The 18,398-nt window shown below is 40.8% G+C and overlaps 1 protein-coding gene across 2 annotated transcripts in view; it reads left to right on the forward strand.

Moving 5' to 3' along the window:
- The window catches only part of GLI3 (GLI family zinc finger 3), a 276,407-nt gene that overhangs the window by 194,207 nt on the left and 63,802 nt on the right, over positions 1–18,398 (forward strand). For both annotated transcript variants that reach the window (XM_012496984.2, XM_030796692.1), the window contains 3 exons: positions 3,406–3,607; positions 17,219–17,432; positions 18,252–18,365. In XM_012496984.2, the coding sequence (XP_012352438.2) occupies positions 3,406–3,607; positions 17,219–17,432; positions 18,252–18,365 (530 nt within the window). The remainder of the gene's footprint in view (positions 1–3,405; positions 3,608–17,218; positions 17,433–18,251; positions 18,366–18,398) is intronic.

Consider the following 18,398-nt stretch of genomic DNA (forward strand, 5'->3'; position numbering starts at 1 on the left):
GAATTTAGATGTCCTATCATTCATCACATAAAAATAAACCTCCTTTTTCTTTGTCAGAATTTCCTATTAGAATAGAGAAACAAAACAATTAACAGAAAGCCAGATCGGAGATATCTGTGTTAGAACAGTAAGAATTCTCTGGCTTATATTTAAGAAGTAGTATGATCAGTGAAGAACTGAGCTACTTCTCTTTTGGCTGTTCTGAAAATGCTTACCTTGTATTTTAGCAGCTCCCTTCAACAGAGTATCCCAAATCACTGTCCCCAAATGCTGATTTTCTCTTCTTTTGCTTGCTTATTAAGGAGTTGGAAAGAACATATTAAAGGGCTGGAAAGTTCTTAAGGCACTATATTCTTTTCTTCTAAAGTAATTGAAGTAGCATTTATTAATAGTTATTTAGTTAGAATATAAGAAGATTGCCCAGAAATTTCGACCATAGGAGATTTTTTCCAACAAAGAAGCGAAACATTAATCCTAAATTTTTATAGTGGTTGTCCATCTGCAGTGGTAGATTGAAGCCTGGGGTCTGTCTGGTCACTCTGATCCCTTGTTACAGATATTTAGGACTTCTTAATTAACACAACCCTCAATAAACTGGGTTCAGGTAAGCACCTGACTTTTAAATAGTGGGCATATCTAGGTTTCAGCAAGATGTAGGACAGAGTGTTTATATGTAGCTTGTTAGGATAAACTAGTCTGTTTATGGTCCCAATTCTACCTCTCAGAGTTAGAGTGACCTTAAAAGATGAGAACAAATACTCCTTATAAGGAACATTCTAGAGATGAGGGCCCCTGAAGACCACTATTTATATTGGTGGAAATAGACTTAAATAAGAGCCAGTCTTGGAGGGAAAAACACAGAGAGGAAAGGTTCCAGCCAGGCTGTGAGCAAGCCAAAGGGTTTCATGGAAAGGGTGAAAAGATCTTGAGAGGCCCCTCACCCTCTTTGGAGGATGTGAGGGGATCTAAGGCTCCTGGTGTTTGAGAGCATCAAATGGGCTTCTTCCTTTTGCATCACAATTAGTGATCTAAAACGTTAGAGATTTTCTAGGGATATATCCACTCTAACAGGATGTCTAGCATGTGCTGTCACTTCTAACTTTGCCAGTGATCACTGAGTACCATTGAGAAGGGCAATTATTGTCCAGGATTTTATGGAAGTTGATAACAAATCTGGCTTGTCCTTGGGGTTACTTGGAAGTGACATGTATTCCCTCATTGAAAAACTTCCATGATGAAATTAGTCTCTCATGGTGAGTACATGTGAAGGAGTTGTGTTTAATAAAGCAGATGCCATTATAAAAGTAAGATGCTGATTTAAATGCCTTAAAAATATGCACAGGCTGGGTGCAGTGGCTTACCCTTGTAATCCCAGCATTTTGGGAGGCCAAGACGGGCAGATCACGAGGTCAAGAGATCGAGACCATCCTGGCCAATATGGTGAAACCCCCGTCTCTGCTAAAAATAAAAAAATTATCCGGGCGTGGTGGCATGTGCCTGTAGTCCGAGCTACTCGGGAGGCTAAGGCAGAAGAATCGCTTGAACTCGGGAGACAGAGTTGCAATGAGCCGAGATCATGCCACTGCACTCCAGCCTGGCAACAGAGCGAGACTACATCTCAAAAAAAAAAAAAAAAAAAGTACATCGTTGGGATTGCTATTTTGTACTAACATGCTCTAAATCAGGCTGGTAATGAAACTATTCTAAATGAAAGAACTCATTTTAGTTGTGCCTGAAAGAAAAAGTTGAGTAGGTACCACATTTATCATTCAAGTTGGTTTTTAAGTTTTATACGTGGATGGCACTAACTTAGTAAATTTCAGTTTGTGGATTTTTTTTCATTATTTCTATAGTATTGACAATAAAGTCATTCATATTCATCTATCCCATTTAATTAAATTATCTCCAGGCATGTTAGATTGTTATCTTGTATCAAGAACCATCTCTATTGAATAAAATATTCCCAAAGAATTTTCTGCAGACCAAGAGCCTGGACATTTTTTTTTTTTTAATAAAGAAAGATTACCTGCTACTTCAGTTTTTCTGGGTACCACAAAATTGCCATGTTCCTATAAACTGGTATACTCATTCTATGAGGTGTTAGAAACTCTTCATTTTACTTAAAACTAATCATGTTTTGTTTGCCTCCTACCTGGTGAGATTATGTTCTCATTCTCATTAGTTTGATGACTCTGTAATGTAAATGTGACCTTCAAAAAGGCAGAATGGACCTGTGGGCCACATTCTTCTCTGTCTTGAAGCTCACATCTCTATTATCTCCCAAATTTGAATGCAAATTGGCATTTAATTTTGAACTCTTCAGGAGGAAATCATTGTATTAAGTTGGCATGCATTTAAGTTTGAGTTACTCACCTCAAGATTTGGACTACAGATTAAGACTCCATCAGTGGAATCTTCTTGAAGGTTAAAAATTCTAATAAATTTATTACCCTTTGTTGGATCTGACTGGAGAAGCAAGGTCCAGAGAAGAATTTAAATGCCCTATAGGCTCATTGTACCTCGTTATCATGCTCGCAAGGGTTTCTCCTCCGCCTTGGAAAATCTGTAAACAAGCAACATCCCCAGCTTTTTAATGTTTCTTGGGATTTATCCTTTTATATGGGGAATGTAAGGCAGAGGTCCTCAACCTCAGTGATATTTGGGCCAGATAATTCTTTATTGTGGGGAGGGTGACCCTGAACATTATAGATGTTCTGCAGCATCCTTAGACTCTACCCTCTAGATTCCAGTAGCATCTGCTGAGTCCTGAAAACCAGAATGTCTTCAGATGTTGTCAGCTGTCCCTTAGGGGGGCAAAATTGCTCTCAATTGAGAAGCACTGATTCAGGGTGATTATGTAGAAGTTGTTTTAGTAATGCTGTAAGTATACCATAGAGCAGGTAACTCTAGAAATCACTGAGCACTGAGGGCATAACTGAGCTGAATTTTTAATCTTAGGATACTTTAATTCATTTTCTCCCTTTGGCTCATGACTTAAAATGGTGTGTGTTGGGGTGGGGACAGTGGTATGTTGCCATTGTGGGAACCACTGTCTTTGTCGCTTGTGGTGAATTAATGATGGGAATATCTAAGCAGCCGTCAGATTCATAAATCACTAGAAATGAAAGGGATAACACATAAAAGTCTCTCCCTTTTGTTTAGCAATTTATCATTTTCCCTGCACATTAATAAACAGAGCTCCCCCGAGGTAAGCCCCTGGAAGATAAATATTTCTCCCTAATTTCCTCAATTGTAGCTAGTAGATCACATGGGGGAGGAGAGGTGCTTGTCACCACAAGTTGCCAGCTTCTTATCCTTCATTTCTTCCACATAGGCAAGTAGCAATAAATAGCTGGTATGGAGTCCAACTGCAGGTAATTAGGTTCTTTTTTGTTTATATAACAGGCACCAGATTCCCCAGCCCCAGGCTGTCAGCCAGGCCGAGCCGAAAACGTACACTGTCCATATCACCACTGTCTGATCATAGCTTTGACCTTCAGACCATGATAAGGACATCTCCCAACTCCTTGGTCACGATTCTCAATAATTCCCGTAGCAGCTCTTCAGCAAGTGGCTCCTATGGTCACTTATCTGCAAGTGCAATCAGGTATGTATTTTCCTGAATCCATTATGTGTTTTTTAAATGTAATGTCAGCACTTGTTTGCACCTGTAGTGATGCATTTTCAGTACCAACTGCCTATGAGGAAGAATAAAACCGCATGATGCTGTGCCTATACCAAGAGGCAGGTCAAATATCACCATGAATTGCAAAATCAGTTATTGGGCCCCAGATTATTTTGTGTTTGCAGACATTAGTCAATAGCCCCTATATAGAAATAGCAGTTGTTGAGTTCTGATGAAATCCACTTCGTAGAGACAGTAAGTATGGCAAATCTTTTTATCCAGCCTTTTCCTTGTAATAATGTTCTCTAGAGGAAAACTGACTTCATACCTGGTTGTATGACACATGTACAGAACATGAACAGAAATAAAAAGACCAGTCATGGCAGAAGTCTTGTCCTACAACTCTGAAGAGAAAGGAGTCCATTGGGAGGGAGAGAGAAACAGCAGGACTTTTCGTCTGATGGAAAATAAGTGCAGATGACGTTGGAAAGCATAGTTATCAGAGGAAATCTGGCCAAAGAATATTTCTTTGTTTTTCTGTTAAGTATTTTTAGCTTAATCTGAAAGATCTCTGTTTTGACCATACACCTTTGTTAACCGTGGATAATTCCTTGCTTGACAGAAAGTGCTTTGACACTTCCATGAAGCACCTCATGTCTGTTCTTGCATGTGAAGGTACAAGCACAGACTTTTGTAAACATGATTAACATAAAATATTTCTTACTGGTAATGATCAACTTGGACTGATGTCAGTAAGTAGGGAATAAAAGTAAGCCAACATATGAATTTTAGTTGAATTAGCTGATCATTTATTGTTTGAACTAAGCCAGCTCACAAATGGCTGAGACATAGAATGAGATAGTACTCTAATTAATTAATTTAGTAATCCTGGTTATAAACTTTAGCTCTCATTTCCCCAAAATTTGTTGCCAATAATTTAAGAATTCAGTTACTAGCAATCTTTTTGAATTGTAGTTTTGTTAATTGTGAATAATTCCTTGCTTGAAAAGTACATACTAATGGATGTTTTCACTAGCCTTGGTTTTAATAAGTGAGGTTTTGTTTGTTTCTATGAATGAACGGTAGCATTAGTTGTTCATTGGTAGGTCTTCCATGGTAGGTATACAATTAGGGAAACTTCATCAATTCAGAAAAAAAAGTGTTTGCAGTAGCAAAATACCCACATTTAGTAAAAATAATTAATACTGTTGTCTTTCCCTAATGTTCTCCATTACAGTTTTAATTCTTGTTCAATTATCAGCAATGTTCTTCAGTAGGCAAGTTAATATTTAAATGTGGTAGATCCTAATTTTAATATGATGTCATTTTCTGCTGCTTTTCTTTGTTCTTTTCATATGGTCACTAAAGTGTGGAAACATGGAGAGCTGCAAGCAACTGTGATAGCAGTCAGTGCACAGGGAGGGGTCCTGGGGCACTTTCCAGATTAACCACTGCAGTCACAAATAAAGGCTTTAGAGTTGGATATGTCTATGGTCAGATTCCAGCTTTGCCACCAACCAACTATGCAAACCTAACTTACCTCTCAGCTCTTTGAAGTTTAGTCTTCACATCTGTAAACTACAGATAAGACACCCACTATATAGGAAGAAGGCACATTGTACTAAAGCTGGTGTGGATCTGCAATGGCAGGATGAGATTCCTACCTGGGGTGAAGTTTCAGGGGGTGCTGAGCTGGGATGGTTCATCCAGGAGAGGAGCCATCACAGACCTGTCTGTGCTACACTGCTCTCCATCCCAGTCTGGCCCCGAGGAAGCATGCCAATCTCAGAATCCTGGCCTGGCTGTTCCTGCACTCCTGGCAAATATTCCTGGGTCATAGACTGACATGGACTGGAGGTGACTTTACTGCAATTGTGCAATTATTACATGGCATGACTAAAATCATAGCATCCAAGTAGCAGAAATGTGGCACACAGTGATAGTCACAAAGATAACACACAAAATCACTTTATGAACATTCACTTCTCTTGTTTTTCTTTACTTTTTCTTTCCTCTTGCTCTCTGCCCAGGTCTCTTAACTTTTTACAGCATCTAAAGGACATAGATTAGAATATGATATAGAAATGGTCATGATGCTATCTTTATTTATTCCTACCCCAGCCTCCTTAGTCCTTACGGTCTCCTGGTCTCCTCATCTTCACCCAGGTAAGCTAGTGTCAGTACTTAACAGACTGTCAGTCTGCTGACTTGAAATCATCATTGCCCATTTCGTCTCCAAGGAGCTATACCACACCTCTTTATATCATTAGAGATGGAAGAAGAGATTCACTTAAAGACCAGTCAGGTCCTTGGAGGCTGTGACAGTTGGGTGCCTGGGCCCATTGTGTCCTCATTTTCTTTCTTGCCTTTGAGACTTTCGATTGCATCTTTTCTCTCTCAGTGCAATCTCTCCCTCTTTAGTACACATTTGCTGTATTTTCGGACTGTATGTCTATTCTCAAACAGAGCAGGTAATGCAGATAACCCAAGATGAGATCAGCTTCCCATATAATGATGATAATAATTGTTATCATTGTCACCACTTGCCAGTTCTTTAGCTGGAGGAGTGCCAGTGCCTTGCTTACTCCTGCTCTAAGTTTCATTTTCTGAGATCTAAAAACTGACTTCAGGAATAATCAGTTAGTGGTAGCACCAGAGGATCTGGGAAAGGAAAGAAGCAAGGAGACATCTAGAAAAGGTAACTAACTTTCTCAACAGCGAAAGGTACAGGAGAGAAAGTCGACTTCAGGTGCGTTTAGCCTCTGCGACATGCTGACTGACAGGGCAGGCGCAAGGCTCAGGCTTGCTCACCGTTCTCATGTCACAGCTATTTGGCAAAGCAAGTGGTGTTATTTTTTTATTTTTATTTTTTTGAGACAGAGTTTGACTCTTTTGCCCAGGCTGGAGTGAAGTGGCACGATCTCGGCTCACTGTAACCTCTGCCCGCCAGGTTCAAGCGATTCTTCTGCCTCAGCCTCCGGAGTAGCTGGGATTATCGTGGCCCACCACTGTGCCCAGATAATTTTTGTATTTTTAGTAGAGACCGGGTTTCACCATGTTGGCCAGCCTGGTTTCGAACTCCTGAACTCAGGCAGTCCACCTGCCTTGGCCTCCCAAAGTGTTAAGATTACAGGTGTGAGCCACCACACCTGGCCTTATTCTTGTTTTACACATAAGCCCAGTGGGTCTTTGCAAGATGAAGTTAGCAAAGTTCCGTGCCTAGTGGGCATCAGCACTAGCACTCCAGTTTCCTGCTTGTTAATTTACTCTAAACACACTTGACTTTCACACTTACATGTTTCCTAATACCTAATTTGCTGTTGGTATTGGCAGTGCATCAGTAATGATGTTTACATTTCTAAATATGTCATTAAATGTTTAAAGATACTCATTCAGTTTCTAAGAAATGCCATAGCTGTCTCCTTCACATCTATGCCCTAGTGCAAATGCGGTTAAAGATGCCTGTAATCGCATTTACCACTATTTGACATTTCCATATTTTCTTTCTCCTTTAGTAGTCTGCTATCCATTTCTCTCCAACAGAACACAAGCACCAAAAAGCCAATCACTGTGTACCGCTTGTTCCCACCCTTGTGACACCTGCATTCTCTCATATTGACGCCATTCAGTAAATATTTCTTGAGTAAATAAATTAAGGAGCTCTCTCATGAGTAATCAGAATTCTCATCATCCCCTTATTAAAGTAAGTTTCTACATGGTGGATGAATAATTCTGGTTTTCTGAAAGCTGCAATCTGTATGAGTGTTATATTATTACATGGCCTGAGATTGATAGATACAGAGACAGAGGGGTGAATAGAAAATAAAGGGTTAAAAAAGCAAATGTCTATTTTAAGCTTGTGTGTGGTTCTTTTGTTTATATATTTACTTAATAATCCAGGCTACTATAAAAATACCACATAAAACTAATATTTATTCACAAAAGCCCGTTGGCATATTATAACAGTACTTGATTATGTCAGATTTTTTAAAATGCATTGTCTAGACGTATCTGACAAGTCTTTTAAAATCTCATAATTAAAATAGCTTTCAAAAATAACTCCATGCACATTGGAAAGTATGTTATAAAATACGGCATGTTTCAAGAAGTTGTGGCTTCTCCATCACCTGAAGACTCCCCATCTAAGACTAGATCATTTATATTTATCAAATACAGCCAGTAACCCCCACTCTACATAGTTAAGGCTAACGTTGTAAATAGCCAGTGAGTCACAGTAGGTTAAAATAGTTTACCTTTGCTAAAACCTTCTCCCTAGGAAATTGAGCCACCACTGGAAGAGAAGGTGTTTAAAATGACACCCTTCTTCTGTAGTCTTCCGGCAAATGTAAATGGGATGAAGAAATGAGTACTCCACTCATTTCTAACCCAGTGGGTTTCACTTTCTCACTTTCTATTTAATGGCTACAATGAAAGTGGTTCTATATTCTTAGTGGTTTTAATTATGGTGTGACCAGGAAAGAGATCTCAGTGAAAATGACATTCCCGTTTTGCACATCACCCCTCTGAGCGCCAAGATCTCCAGCTTCACAAAACAGAGCAATGTTTTTCTGTTGCCAACACTGATGAGCTCAGCCTGATGATGAGAGGGCAAGTTGTGTTTTCTGTTTCGTGGATCATCAGCCCTCTCTGACACTAGGACCCTGGAGTAAGGGTGCAACTGACAGGTCCACTGATGCTGCCTGAGGCAGGGTGGAAATCAGCTCGGCCTCCATAGCTCCTTGGCTCTGTGCTTAGTAAACACCTTGCTTATGTCAGAGAAATAACACACGAATGAATTGAGAAAATACTGATGAACAGATAAATACAGTGCCAAATTACTGACGTCTTTAAAATTCTTATTCCATCTTCTAAAAATTTGGAGATGACATTCCCTTCCCCCATTTTCAGTAAAATAGTTAATACTGCCTTAAAAAGATAGCTCTCATTTACTTCCTTAAAAGTAATTAATATTACCTGATGTGGTAGTTTTATATAGTATTTCATTTAATCAGTTATTAATTCCCCACATATTTAGCTGAGCTTAACTCTGTGCTAGTCGCTGTACTGGGGGAATGGGGGCTACACAAATGCCTGAGAGAGACACGACCCCCACCTTCATGGAACTTACAGAAGGGAGAAGCCTCTAAGCATATTAATAAACGAATGTATGAGCAAAGGAGCTAGCAAGGGAACAAATGAATGAACAAAGGGGCAAAGGAGCTGGTAAGGGTTCTGGTCAGTGCTGTAAAGGAAATGACCCAGATGTTAAGAAAGAATAGCACCACGGGCCTAATTCAGGGGATTGGCCATTGACTTACAGGATGATGACAAGATACCCTGGAAAGCTTTCTACAAGTTTCCAAGACGAAGACCAAGCAGGTGAAGGCCCTGAGGTGGGAGGAGTAAGGCGTTGGGGGAACTATCAGCAGATGACAGTTAAACACAGGGCAGGTTAGCCAAAGCACAAGGTTGGCAACACAGGCAGGGGCCAGGTTATACCACAGCATCTTGGACCACTAAGGACAATAGGAAGGGCCTAAGATCTAGGGCCTTAGATCTGGAAGACCAGAAATCTAAGGGCCTTCCCTGGAGGTCCCCCACAAGGCTGTTTAATTTTACAGATAAGGAAACTGATGTTAAGAGAGGTTAGCAGACTGAATCAAAGGCACTCAGTTGCTCACGTGGCAGAACCACAAATTCAACCTGGTGGGTCGAACGCTGAGTGTTCACCAGACACACTTCTTTCTCTCTTAGAAATCCTCAAATGAGAGGCATGGTGAAAAGCATTGACAGGAAATGCTATTTATAATAGAAATAATAATACCTGATGATATTTTGAAGAAACGGATTATGCATATATTAACGTACGATTTTTCTAACCACGTCTAACATACCTGATGAGCCAGATCTCATGTGAGAGTATGTTATTGCCATTCACGTTCATTGAGGTCATATCTATTTGGCTGCTTAATGGCAAGTAGCTTTTTAGCTTTTTAGATCAGTTTCATAATGTAAAACCTAATGTATTTTTCTCCAAAGCATTATTCAGAGAGCATATGCCTAAATGTAAATGTTGAGATACTTAAGAGCATGTGGGTCTTTATTTGTGTACTCTTTACTTCTGAGGCTGGGCTGGGTTTCCAATAAACTTGCCCTGGAAACTTTTATAGATGGAAGTGGAAGCTTTATTTTTTTCCCTCTCAGATAGAAGCACATGTGTGCATGTGTGTCCCTACACATATACAAGTAATGATAGCTGTTGACCCATTCTCTGCAAAACTGGAAAAAAAAATGATTCTTTGGATGGCAGCTGTTGTGCAGCAAATTCCACAGCTGTAACCAGAGTGAGGATGACCTCTTAGTGCAACAGTCGCAAAGTAGCCAGGAAGTTTGGCTTGGCTTTGAACGTGTCTCTCTCCCTTCTCTTTTCTTGAAGTCAGTTTCTCACATTCTGGTACCATGTTATCTCAGTGGTTCCTGTTGCCTGACTTTACTTCCAATCTTGATTTCGTGAGCAAAAGAGTTAGGAGAGGTGGGATACTCATTGGATTCTTCTGCAGCCTGTAGAAAACTAGGTTTGTTGTAGCATGAAGTTTCTTAATTCCAGTGCCCTGACCTAAAGGAATAGATCCTGATACTATCCCATGAGTTTCTTTTAAGGATGTTGAAAAAATTCAGACCTGAATGAAAGTTAACAACCAAAGCAATTGGAAGAAGTGTTTTATAGGTGGTGGGTAGACAGAGTTGATTTTACATTTACATTTACAAGCCATTTCCCAAGAATCCAGAAGTGCCACATATTCGTTACTCTTCACATTGGACTGACAGCTGGTACCTTTGTGATGGAGTGTGATTACCACTCACGCCAGGGCTTGCCTGTGGCTTAGTTCTCTAATGCATCACCTACTTGCCCAGCTCTGTGCACACTGGGTCATTGAGAGATTTCAGAGACGAACCTGGAAACTGAAGAGCCTTCCTTTCTGCTCAGCTTCCCACATCCTCCTGTGCCCTTTCCCCACACATATCATGTGCTGGTGCAAAAACCCTGGCACTGTAATTACATGGGAGTGAGATATTCCATGGCAACTCTAGGGAAAAGCTGTTATTTTAGGGAAGGGTTAAGAATGTCCTGTGGATTGAAATCATCAAACAATAAAATAGTAGCTTTTACCTTTGAGTGTGTGGTGCCTGGATGATACGGCCTCTTGACATTTTTCGTACTTTCTTCAATTGTTTTCTTTATTTTTATATAAAAACAAATTTCTTGAATATTGTAATCAGCTCTTACTTACTATTCCAATTTAAAGGACTACAGGAAGCCATATTATGCTGCTTTATTTATAGTACCATTGTTAAGGAATCCAGTATATCCCCAGTGCTCTGACCCCCCTGCCATATATAGAATTCCTGAAGCATTTAAAAAAAGTAGGCTTTTCTCATATGCTATTTTAATTGTTATCCATTTGATTTTAATATTAATGATTTTCAAGTGCCTACATGTATAGTAGGGTGCATAAATGTTTAATGGTTGATTTTCTACAATATGAACTTTTAGCGTTTCCATTTTATATATCATTTGGGGAATAAATATAAATTGTATTAGCAGAATGGATCACAAGAGTTTGTGTACAAATGTTGACTTACATCACTTCCCTGGTGTGAAAAAAATAAATATTTATTGTGAAAGCCAAACATGATTATGCATTTCCAGGTTTAATATATTAATTATAAATTATATGTAACTTTCTGGTTACAAATAATTATTTTTTTCTTTGGCAATATAAATGGGATTTGTATAAAGTACTCAGTTAAAACTTGCTGAATTAATGAATGAGATGCAGTGTGTAGACTTTAGGACATTTATTTTGGTTGCTTAACAGTTTTCCTTTTACATGTACTCTGTTTAGCCCTGTTGGGTATAGTTTTTGAGATCCCCAGAAAGGAGACTTCCACGTAAGTGAGGTGTTAGTGCGCTGTTTACTGTAATGCTAAGAAACAAGAACCAGTTTGCAAAATTTGATCACACTTTATAAGAGTATTGACAAAACTTTATATGTCTGATTTCTGATGCATATTTACATCAGAACTTCCTTAAAGATTCAGACTTTGATAATTTTATTTTGAAGACGTCTTTGTAAAAAAGAAAAAATGGTTCCCAGACAACGGTTTGTTAATCACCTTTAACTGAGCTCAGAGCTGAATACGAAGATGAAACTGACTGAGAAATTATCCTTATTTAGACCCTGCATCCAGTGGAATGCCCTTCAAACTAACAATCCGGTGACCATACATCTGCTCTGATTAGTAAGCTATCTAACAACCACATTTTTCTCCTTGTCTGCTCTTTAGTAAAATAAAGGGCAAATTAATTTTTAAATTAATTTATTCTGGCTTTATAATTGTTGCCCTGGAAGAGTGTTTCTCAAAGTGTGTTGTGAGGAACACTGGTCTCTGGAAGCTCCTCCACATCCTGCTACCAGCTGTATCTGGGGTGGACATTAGGAATGCACAGAGAAACAGGCCTGGGCTATATTCCTAAGAGTTTGATGACCTTGGTACTTCTTTCTCTTTCTCTTCATTACACTTACTCACCTCAGGAGGCCTCTGACTGTGTTAGCACGTCACTTGGGAAGATCTGGGCCATCTAACACTTTATTTCTACTGATCTTATTGACTAAATATAGATTAACAGTTACAAGTCACATTTTTATAAATGTTTGTTGTTATTGTCTTAAATTACCCCATCTTTCATATAGTTATTTAGAAACAAAAGCTATAAAAGTAATTTAAAAAATAATAACAGATTAATTATTGAATGTAGAGAATTCAGAATCAGAATGTAAAATTAATCTCTTCTGTTGACTCGTTGGAAAGAGTAGGGTAAACAGAAATGTGGAGGCCATGAAGATGGGAAGCACAGGTACCAAGGTTTAGACTGTAGATTATGTCCTGCTTTAGAGAAGGTATAAGAGATTATTAACAATTTCAACTATAGGCTGGGCGCAGTGGCTCATGCCTGTAATCCCAGCAACTTGGGAGGCCGAGGCGGGTGGATCACTTGAGGTCGGGAGTTCAAGACCAGCCTGGCCAACATGGTGAAACCCCGTCTCTACCAAAAATACAAAAATTAGTTGGGCGTGGTGGTGTATGCCTGTAATCCCAGCTACTTGGGAGGCTGAGGCAGGAGAATCGCTTGAACCTGGGAGGCCGAGGTTGCAGTGAGCCGAGATTGCGCCACTGCACTCCAGCCTGGGTAACAGAACGAGTCTCCATCTCAAAATAAAATAAAATAAAATAAAAAATAAACAATAGTAATACTTTCTATTTGTAGGAAATTGTGGAATGAATACATGAACTATTTAGGAAGGTTCTTATTCAGGGCCCCTAAAAATAGAATTTACCTTTTGTTTTTAATCTGATCTCTTTAATCAGCAAAGTCTGTCCTGTGCCATTGAAGTGCTACAGAAGGAAATGGATGTAGACGCTAGCTTCGTTTGTGTAATACTGCTTTACAGACATGTTGTCAAATTGTAGTTTTCAGAGGAAAACATAGTTTTCTTTGAGGTGACTCTTCTGAGTGTGGCAGGCAGGATAACAGACCCAAAGATGTCCACATCCTAATCCCTGGGACCTGTGAATAGGTTACCTTCCACTCCAGAAGGACTTTTGCAGGTGTGATTAAGCTAAGGATCTTGAGATGAGAAGATGATCCTCGATTGTTTGGGTGGCAGTGATGTAATCACAGGAGCCCTTGTGAGAGGGAGGCAGGAGAGGCAAGTTAGGGTCAGAGGAGGAGGAGGAGGAGGAGGAGGCATGAGGGATGTGGAACCCTGAGCTGAGGAATGTGGGCAGCCTCCGGGAAACAGAACAGGCAGGGAGCCTAGACCGTCTAGAATAATGCAGCCCCGCTGGCCTATTGCAGACTTCTGACTTCCAGAACTGTAAGGTAATAAACAGTGTCTGTTGTTTTAAGCCACTCAGTTTGGGCTATTTGTTGCAGCAGCAACAGGGAACTAATAGACACTGAAGAATAGATTCAGTCACTCGTTGACTCAGTACTGTGTGTCTGCTCTGCCAGGCACACTGCTTGGTCCAGCTGGACTTTGCCTCCTAGATGGAGAGAAAGAAAGAGTTTTAGAGAGTACTGCATGCTGCCATGAGAATAGAATTGTCATGCAGTAGAAAATTGATGGGGCAAGGAGGTGCAGAGGGGGCTCATTTTGATGGGGCGTGAGTCTAAGAAGGCCCCTCTGAAGAGGTGACATTTAAGCTGGAACCTGAATGTAAAAAAAGAAGTGGCCATTCTGAGCTCTGGAAGCCCAGGGTTCCAGGCAGGGGGCACTGTGAGTGTTGAAGATGCAGAGGGGCTCATGCTGTGACAGGAGGCAAAAGGATGCAGGACTCCCCTCCTCCATGGCCCTCCCCACTTTGATTTAAAGGATGAGGCTGTGGTGGCTCAGGTTTTCTTGTCCTGCCAGTGGGAAAACCTCAGGAGAATCTTTTCATATCTTGATCTTGCCCAAGAGAGTTAAGGGTATGCGTGGGAGGCATCCTTTCTCATGGGCATTTTGTCTGCGACTCTCGACATCCATGTGCCGTGCCCAGTCATCGCCTGTCCTCAGCCCCAGCACTCTGATGGCAGTGTTCTGAGAGCAGAGGAGGCTTGACTCCCAAATCTGTTAAGTGATACTGTGTCAGAGCTGAGAACTTCTACTTTTGTCATCAAATTCTAAGTTGACTTTGTCATCTGGAGTGAAGCCGCCCTCTTGGGGCACAGTCCCTGGCAGGAGCGGCAGCAGAAGGCTGAGGGCCAGCCCTTCTGGGTTCAGACAAGCTGTCCCATACCCTGCCCTGGCCCAGGTCTGTGCACGAGGAGGAGTGTTTCTGTTGCTGGCTTCTTATGAATAAGCCCTGAAGGCTCAGGATCACCGTCCACTGTGTGTTCCCTCATAGCCCTTGCAGTCTAATTGTTGATGTGGATTTTAGAGAACATTTATTCCCATCACCTGGTTCTACCAGCAAAAAGATGGGGGCCCCGAATGGGGATATGGCCAAAGTATGTCAAGAGCTTTCAGAACCCCTACCCCTGCTCCCCGAGGGCAAGGAGGGTTGTAGACCTAGGAAACTGCGGTGGGAATGCTGAGCCTTATCTTTTGTAAGGACACCTCCTACATCTTTTTATTTATTTATTTTTATTTATTATTATTATTATTATTATTTTTGAGACAGAGTCTCACTCTGTCATCCAGGCTGGAGTGCAGTGGCGCCATCTTGGCTCACCGCAACCTCCGCCTCCCCAGTTCAAGTGATTCTCCTGCCTCAGACTCCTGAGCAGCTGGGATTACAGGTGCATGCCATCACGCCTGGCTAATTTTTGTATTTTTAGTAGAGACGAGGTTTCGCCATGTTGGTCAGGCTTGTCTCGAACTCCTGACCTCAGGTTACCCACCCGCCTCGACCTCCCAAGGTGCTGGGATTACAGGCGTGAGCCACCGCTCCTGGCCTCCTACATCTTTTTTAAAATGCACTTCCCTTATCTGTCTGTGAATGCTTTTGAGTTGCTTATGTATAAAATCAAGGGCATATTTTGCTTTGTGAAATGTTTTTTGAATGGTCTCTATTTTTAATTAAGTACTGATTTTTTAAACCCCCAAATGTCGTGTCTCCAAGAATTAGAAGTGTAAATGACCTTCAGGGACCCTCTCCCAACTCTGCCAGATAGTCTAGGCTTCTAGAACCCTGGAAAGGTGTTTGGAGATACATGCAAAGTCTGTGTGCCGTGGTAATTATATGTGAAGTGGGTTATTTTGGGTTTTGTTTATTTAATGAATAGAATAACGTAGTTACACTTAGTAATACTCATTCACCCAAAGGAAGGGGGGCTGTGAAATCATTGTGTTTTTTGATGAATGGCTTGTACACTGAAAAATAAATTGGACAAACTGGCATAGAGCTCAGTGAACATGAAATCAGCTATTAGAAGAAAGCTTGTGAACAAATTCTGAGGCAGATATGCATCTTTTGATTAATGCCCTATCAATCATCCACACAGCTACCTTAGCTAAGTCTTGCCATAATCATTCATGCTTGCTTTTGGAAACACTGGCAGCAACTATAACGCCGCAGAAACGGAATATTATTACTGATTTCTCCCTAACTTACTGTGAACAATGACTGTTTTCACCATGTTTCTGCTTTCCTTTATTAAAGAAATACAATGTGGAATGAAAGGAGAGTTCCTCAAAGCCTGGTGAAATTTTCCTAGGGTATTCTTAATGATATTCAGTCTTAAATGGGCAAGCTATTGTAATGTAAGGTTCTCTGTAGGAATAATAGTAATGTAATCCCATTGAAGCTGCCTGTTATGGATTGTAGTCAAATACGCAAAATGTAGAGTCACATTAATGAACAGAGTATATCTTTGGAATTATTACTTAAAGTTGTTGAAATGGTTTGAATTTTGCTATTGTAATTATTTTATTCTCCGTTAATGCGCTTAACAGCCATAGTAATTAACCCACCAGATTGGAAATTTGCATGAGTTCTAACTTTGACATTACAAGAAACTCTGATTCTTTCTGGGTATTACACAGCAGGACAGGGAGAAATACATACATATATATAAAAATATTTTTTTCACTGATTTTTTTTTAAAAGAAATTTCCATGAATGCAATTATTAGTTTTTCATGCATTTTTAAGCCATTGGCAAATTCCTTAAGAACACTCCATTCTTTTAAGAGGATTTGATTCCAAAACCACGCTGGCACAAAGAATGATTTGGCATTGCCTGCTAGTTGAGAAATCTTTAGGTAATATCACTGCTTCCTCAGGACTTACTGTAGCCTGGGAAATAGTGTGGCATAATAAAGTGGTGACAGGCATTAGCATGCATAATGGGCTTTAATAGACATTAAATGCTGTTTAGCTAGAAGAGGGAGCAGTGCTCTCCCACTGGAATATTCCTCCATCGAAGCCCATTGATCACTGATTCAGCGGGGAGAGGTTAATCCATCAGCTTCTGTAACCAGACGGCACTGATGGAAATTCTTTAGGTGGCATTCTGGATGAACCAAGCTTTCCATCTTTACAAACAAATGAGTGATATGACAAGCATGGTGTTCAAAACACATTTAACCAATTGATTTTCTTTCCTCTTGTAATAAGATCTGGAGACATATGAAAGCGTGCGGTGTGAGAGCTAAGATTAAAGGAATTGCTCCATGCACAGGAACATACGGAACTAAGGGCCAATAAAAGTCCTATAAAGCATGTAGTCACCCATTCTCTTTTTTATATAAAGTTTGTTATTGCAATAAATAGTTATTATTGAGCTGATGCCTTTTATTTCCATTTTTGCAGAATCTTGTTTCAGGTCTGCGTGTATGTGTGCACGACGCACATGTGTGTCTCATCTCAGTGTTCATCTTTCCCTTAAGAAGTTTTCAAGATGCTTGGCAATAATCCTACCTTCTCATTTAAACAAATTTGATTTGGGATGGTAAAATTATAGATAGAAAGCTGCAGATCTTGTGTATTTGTCTGAGCTCTGCGTTTAAGTGATGATCGTCTTTTTTTTATCTCCCCTGCGCAGCCCTGCCTTGAGCTTCACCTACTCTTCTGCGCCCGTCTCTCTCCACATGCATCAGCAGATCCTAAGCCGACAGCAGAGCTTAGGTTCAGCCTTTGGACACAGCCCTCCACTCATCCACCCTGCCCCAACTTTTCCAACACAGAGGCCTATTCCAGGGATCCCTACGGTTCTGAACCCCGTCCAGGTCAGCTCCGGCCCTTCCGAGTCCTCACAGGTGAGAGGGACAGGTCAATGCACCCGGCCGTGCTGGTCAGCCGAGGGTGGGGGCAGGCCACCATGTCAGCCGTTAATCAACACAGCACCTCTGTGTTCTCACAGCCTCCATACTAGCATCCTGTCTTCTTAATGCTGAGGTCTAGTCTTCAGTTTTGGTGGACGTGTGGTGTAAGTGCTTCTCATCAAACAGTTTTTTCCCCCAGAGTCATTTTCCCATGGGCATAGCAGCAGGCTGCTTGATAAGGCTTCACTGTGACCTGGTGCCATCTGTAACCTGCATCCCATGTCAATGCAGCGTGTGGATACATTGCTGTCATTTGGTCACTGTTCACTCCCTCTGCTAGAACCACAGTTGCGACTTACCACCAGGTGGTACTTTAGAGTAAGGCTAAAACTGTGCTTTGCCCTCGTTAACTGTTGCCACTTTGATATTGTTTGGAGAAGAATCTGGATGCTCTAATTAAAGAACTTCACAAACGGAATGTGTTGGTCTTCTACCCTCATCACAACTTTGTTCTTTTGAAATACCCTGTTGGAGCTTGTTAAAGCCTAGGGCCTCAGCTCCATTCTTCTAGCTTTAAAAAGCCATAGGGAGTTTATACTCACAAGTTAAAAATGAAGAGCTGCTGCATGAACGTATTTTCTAGCTTTGAACATACTATCTGAACTCTACTTACCCTGGGATTGGAGAATTATCAGAGTCGTTGCTTTATAGCCAAATAAGACCGCTTGTCCTGAGTTGCAAGGTTTTAATTATGGTACTGCTCCTTGTTGATGAAAATCTTTTTGTCTCTGGCTCTGCAAATGTGACCAGCAGAACAAGCCCACGAGTGAGTCTGCAGTGAGCAGCACTGGTGACCCGATGCACAACAAGAGGTCCAAGATCAAACCCGATGAAGACCTCCCCAGCCCAGGGGCTCGGGGGCAGCAGGTAGGACACTCAGGCCACACAGGCCAGCGCCCA

The sequence above is a fragment of the Nomascus leucogenys genome, chromosome 17 (assembly GCF_006542625.1).
Source record: "Nomascus leucogenys isolate Asia chromosome 17, Asia_NLE_v1, whole genome shotgun sequence".
In the NCBI taxonomy this organism is placed as follows: Eukaryota; Metazoa; Chordata; class Mammalia; order Primates; family Hylobatidae; genus Nomascus; species Nomascus leucogenys.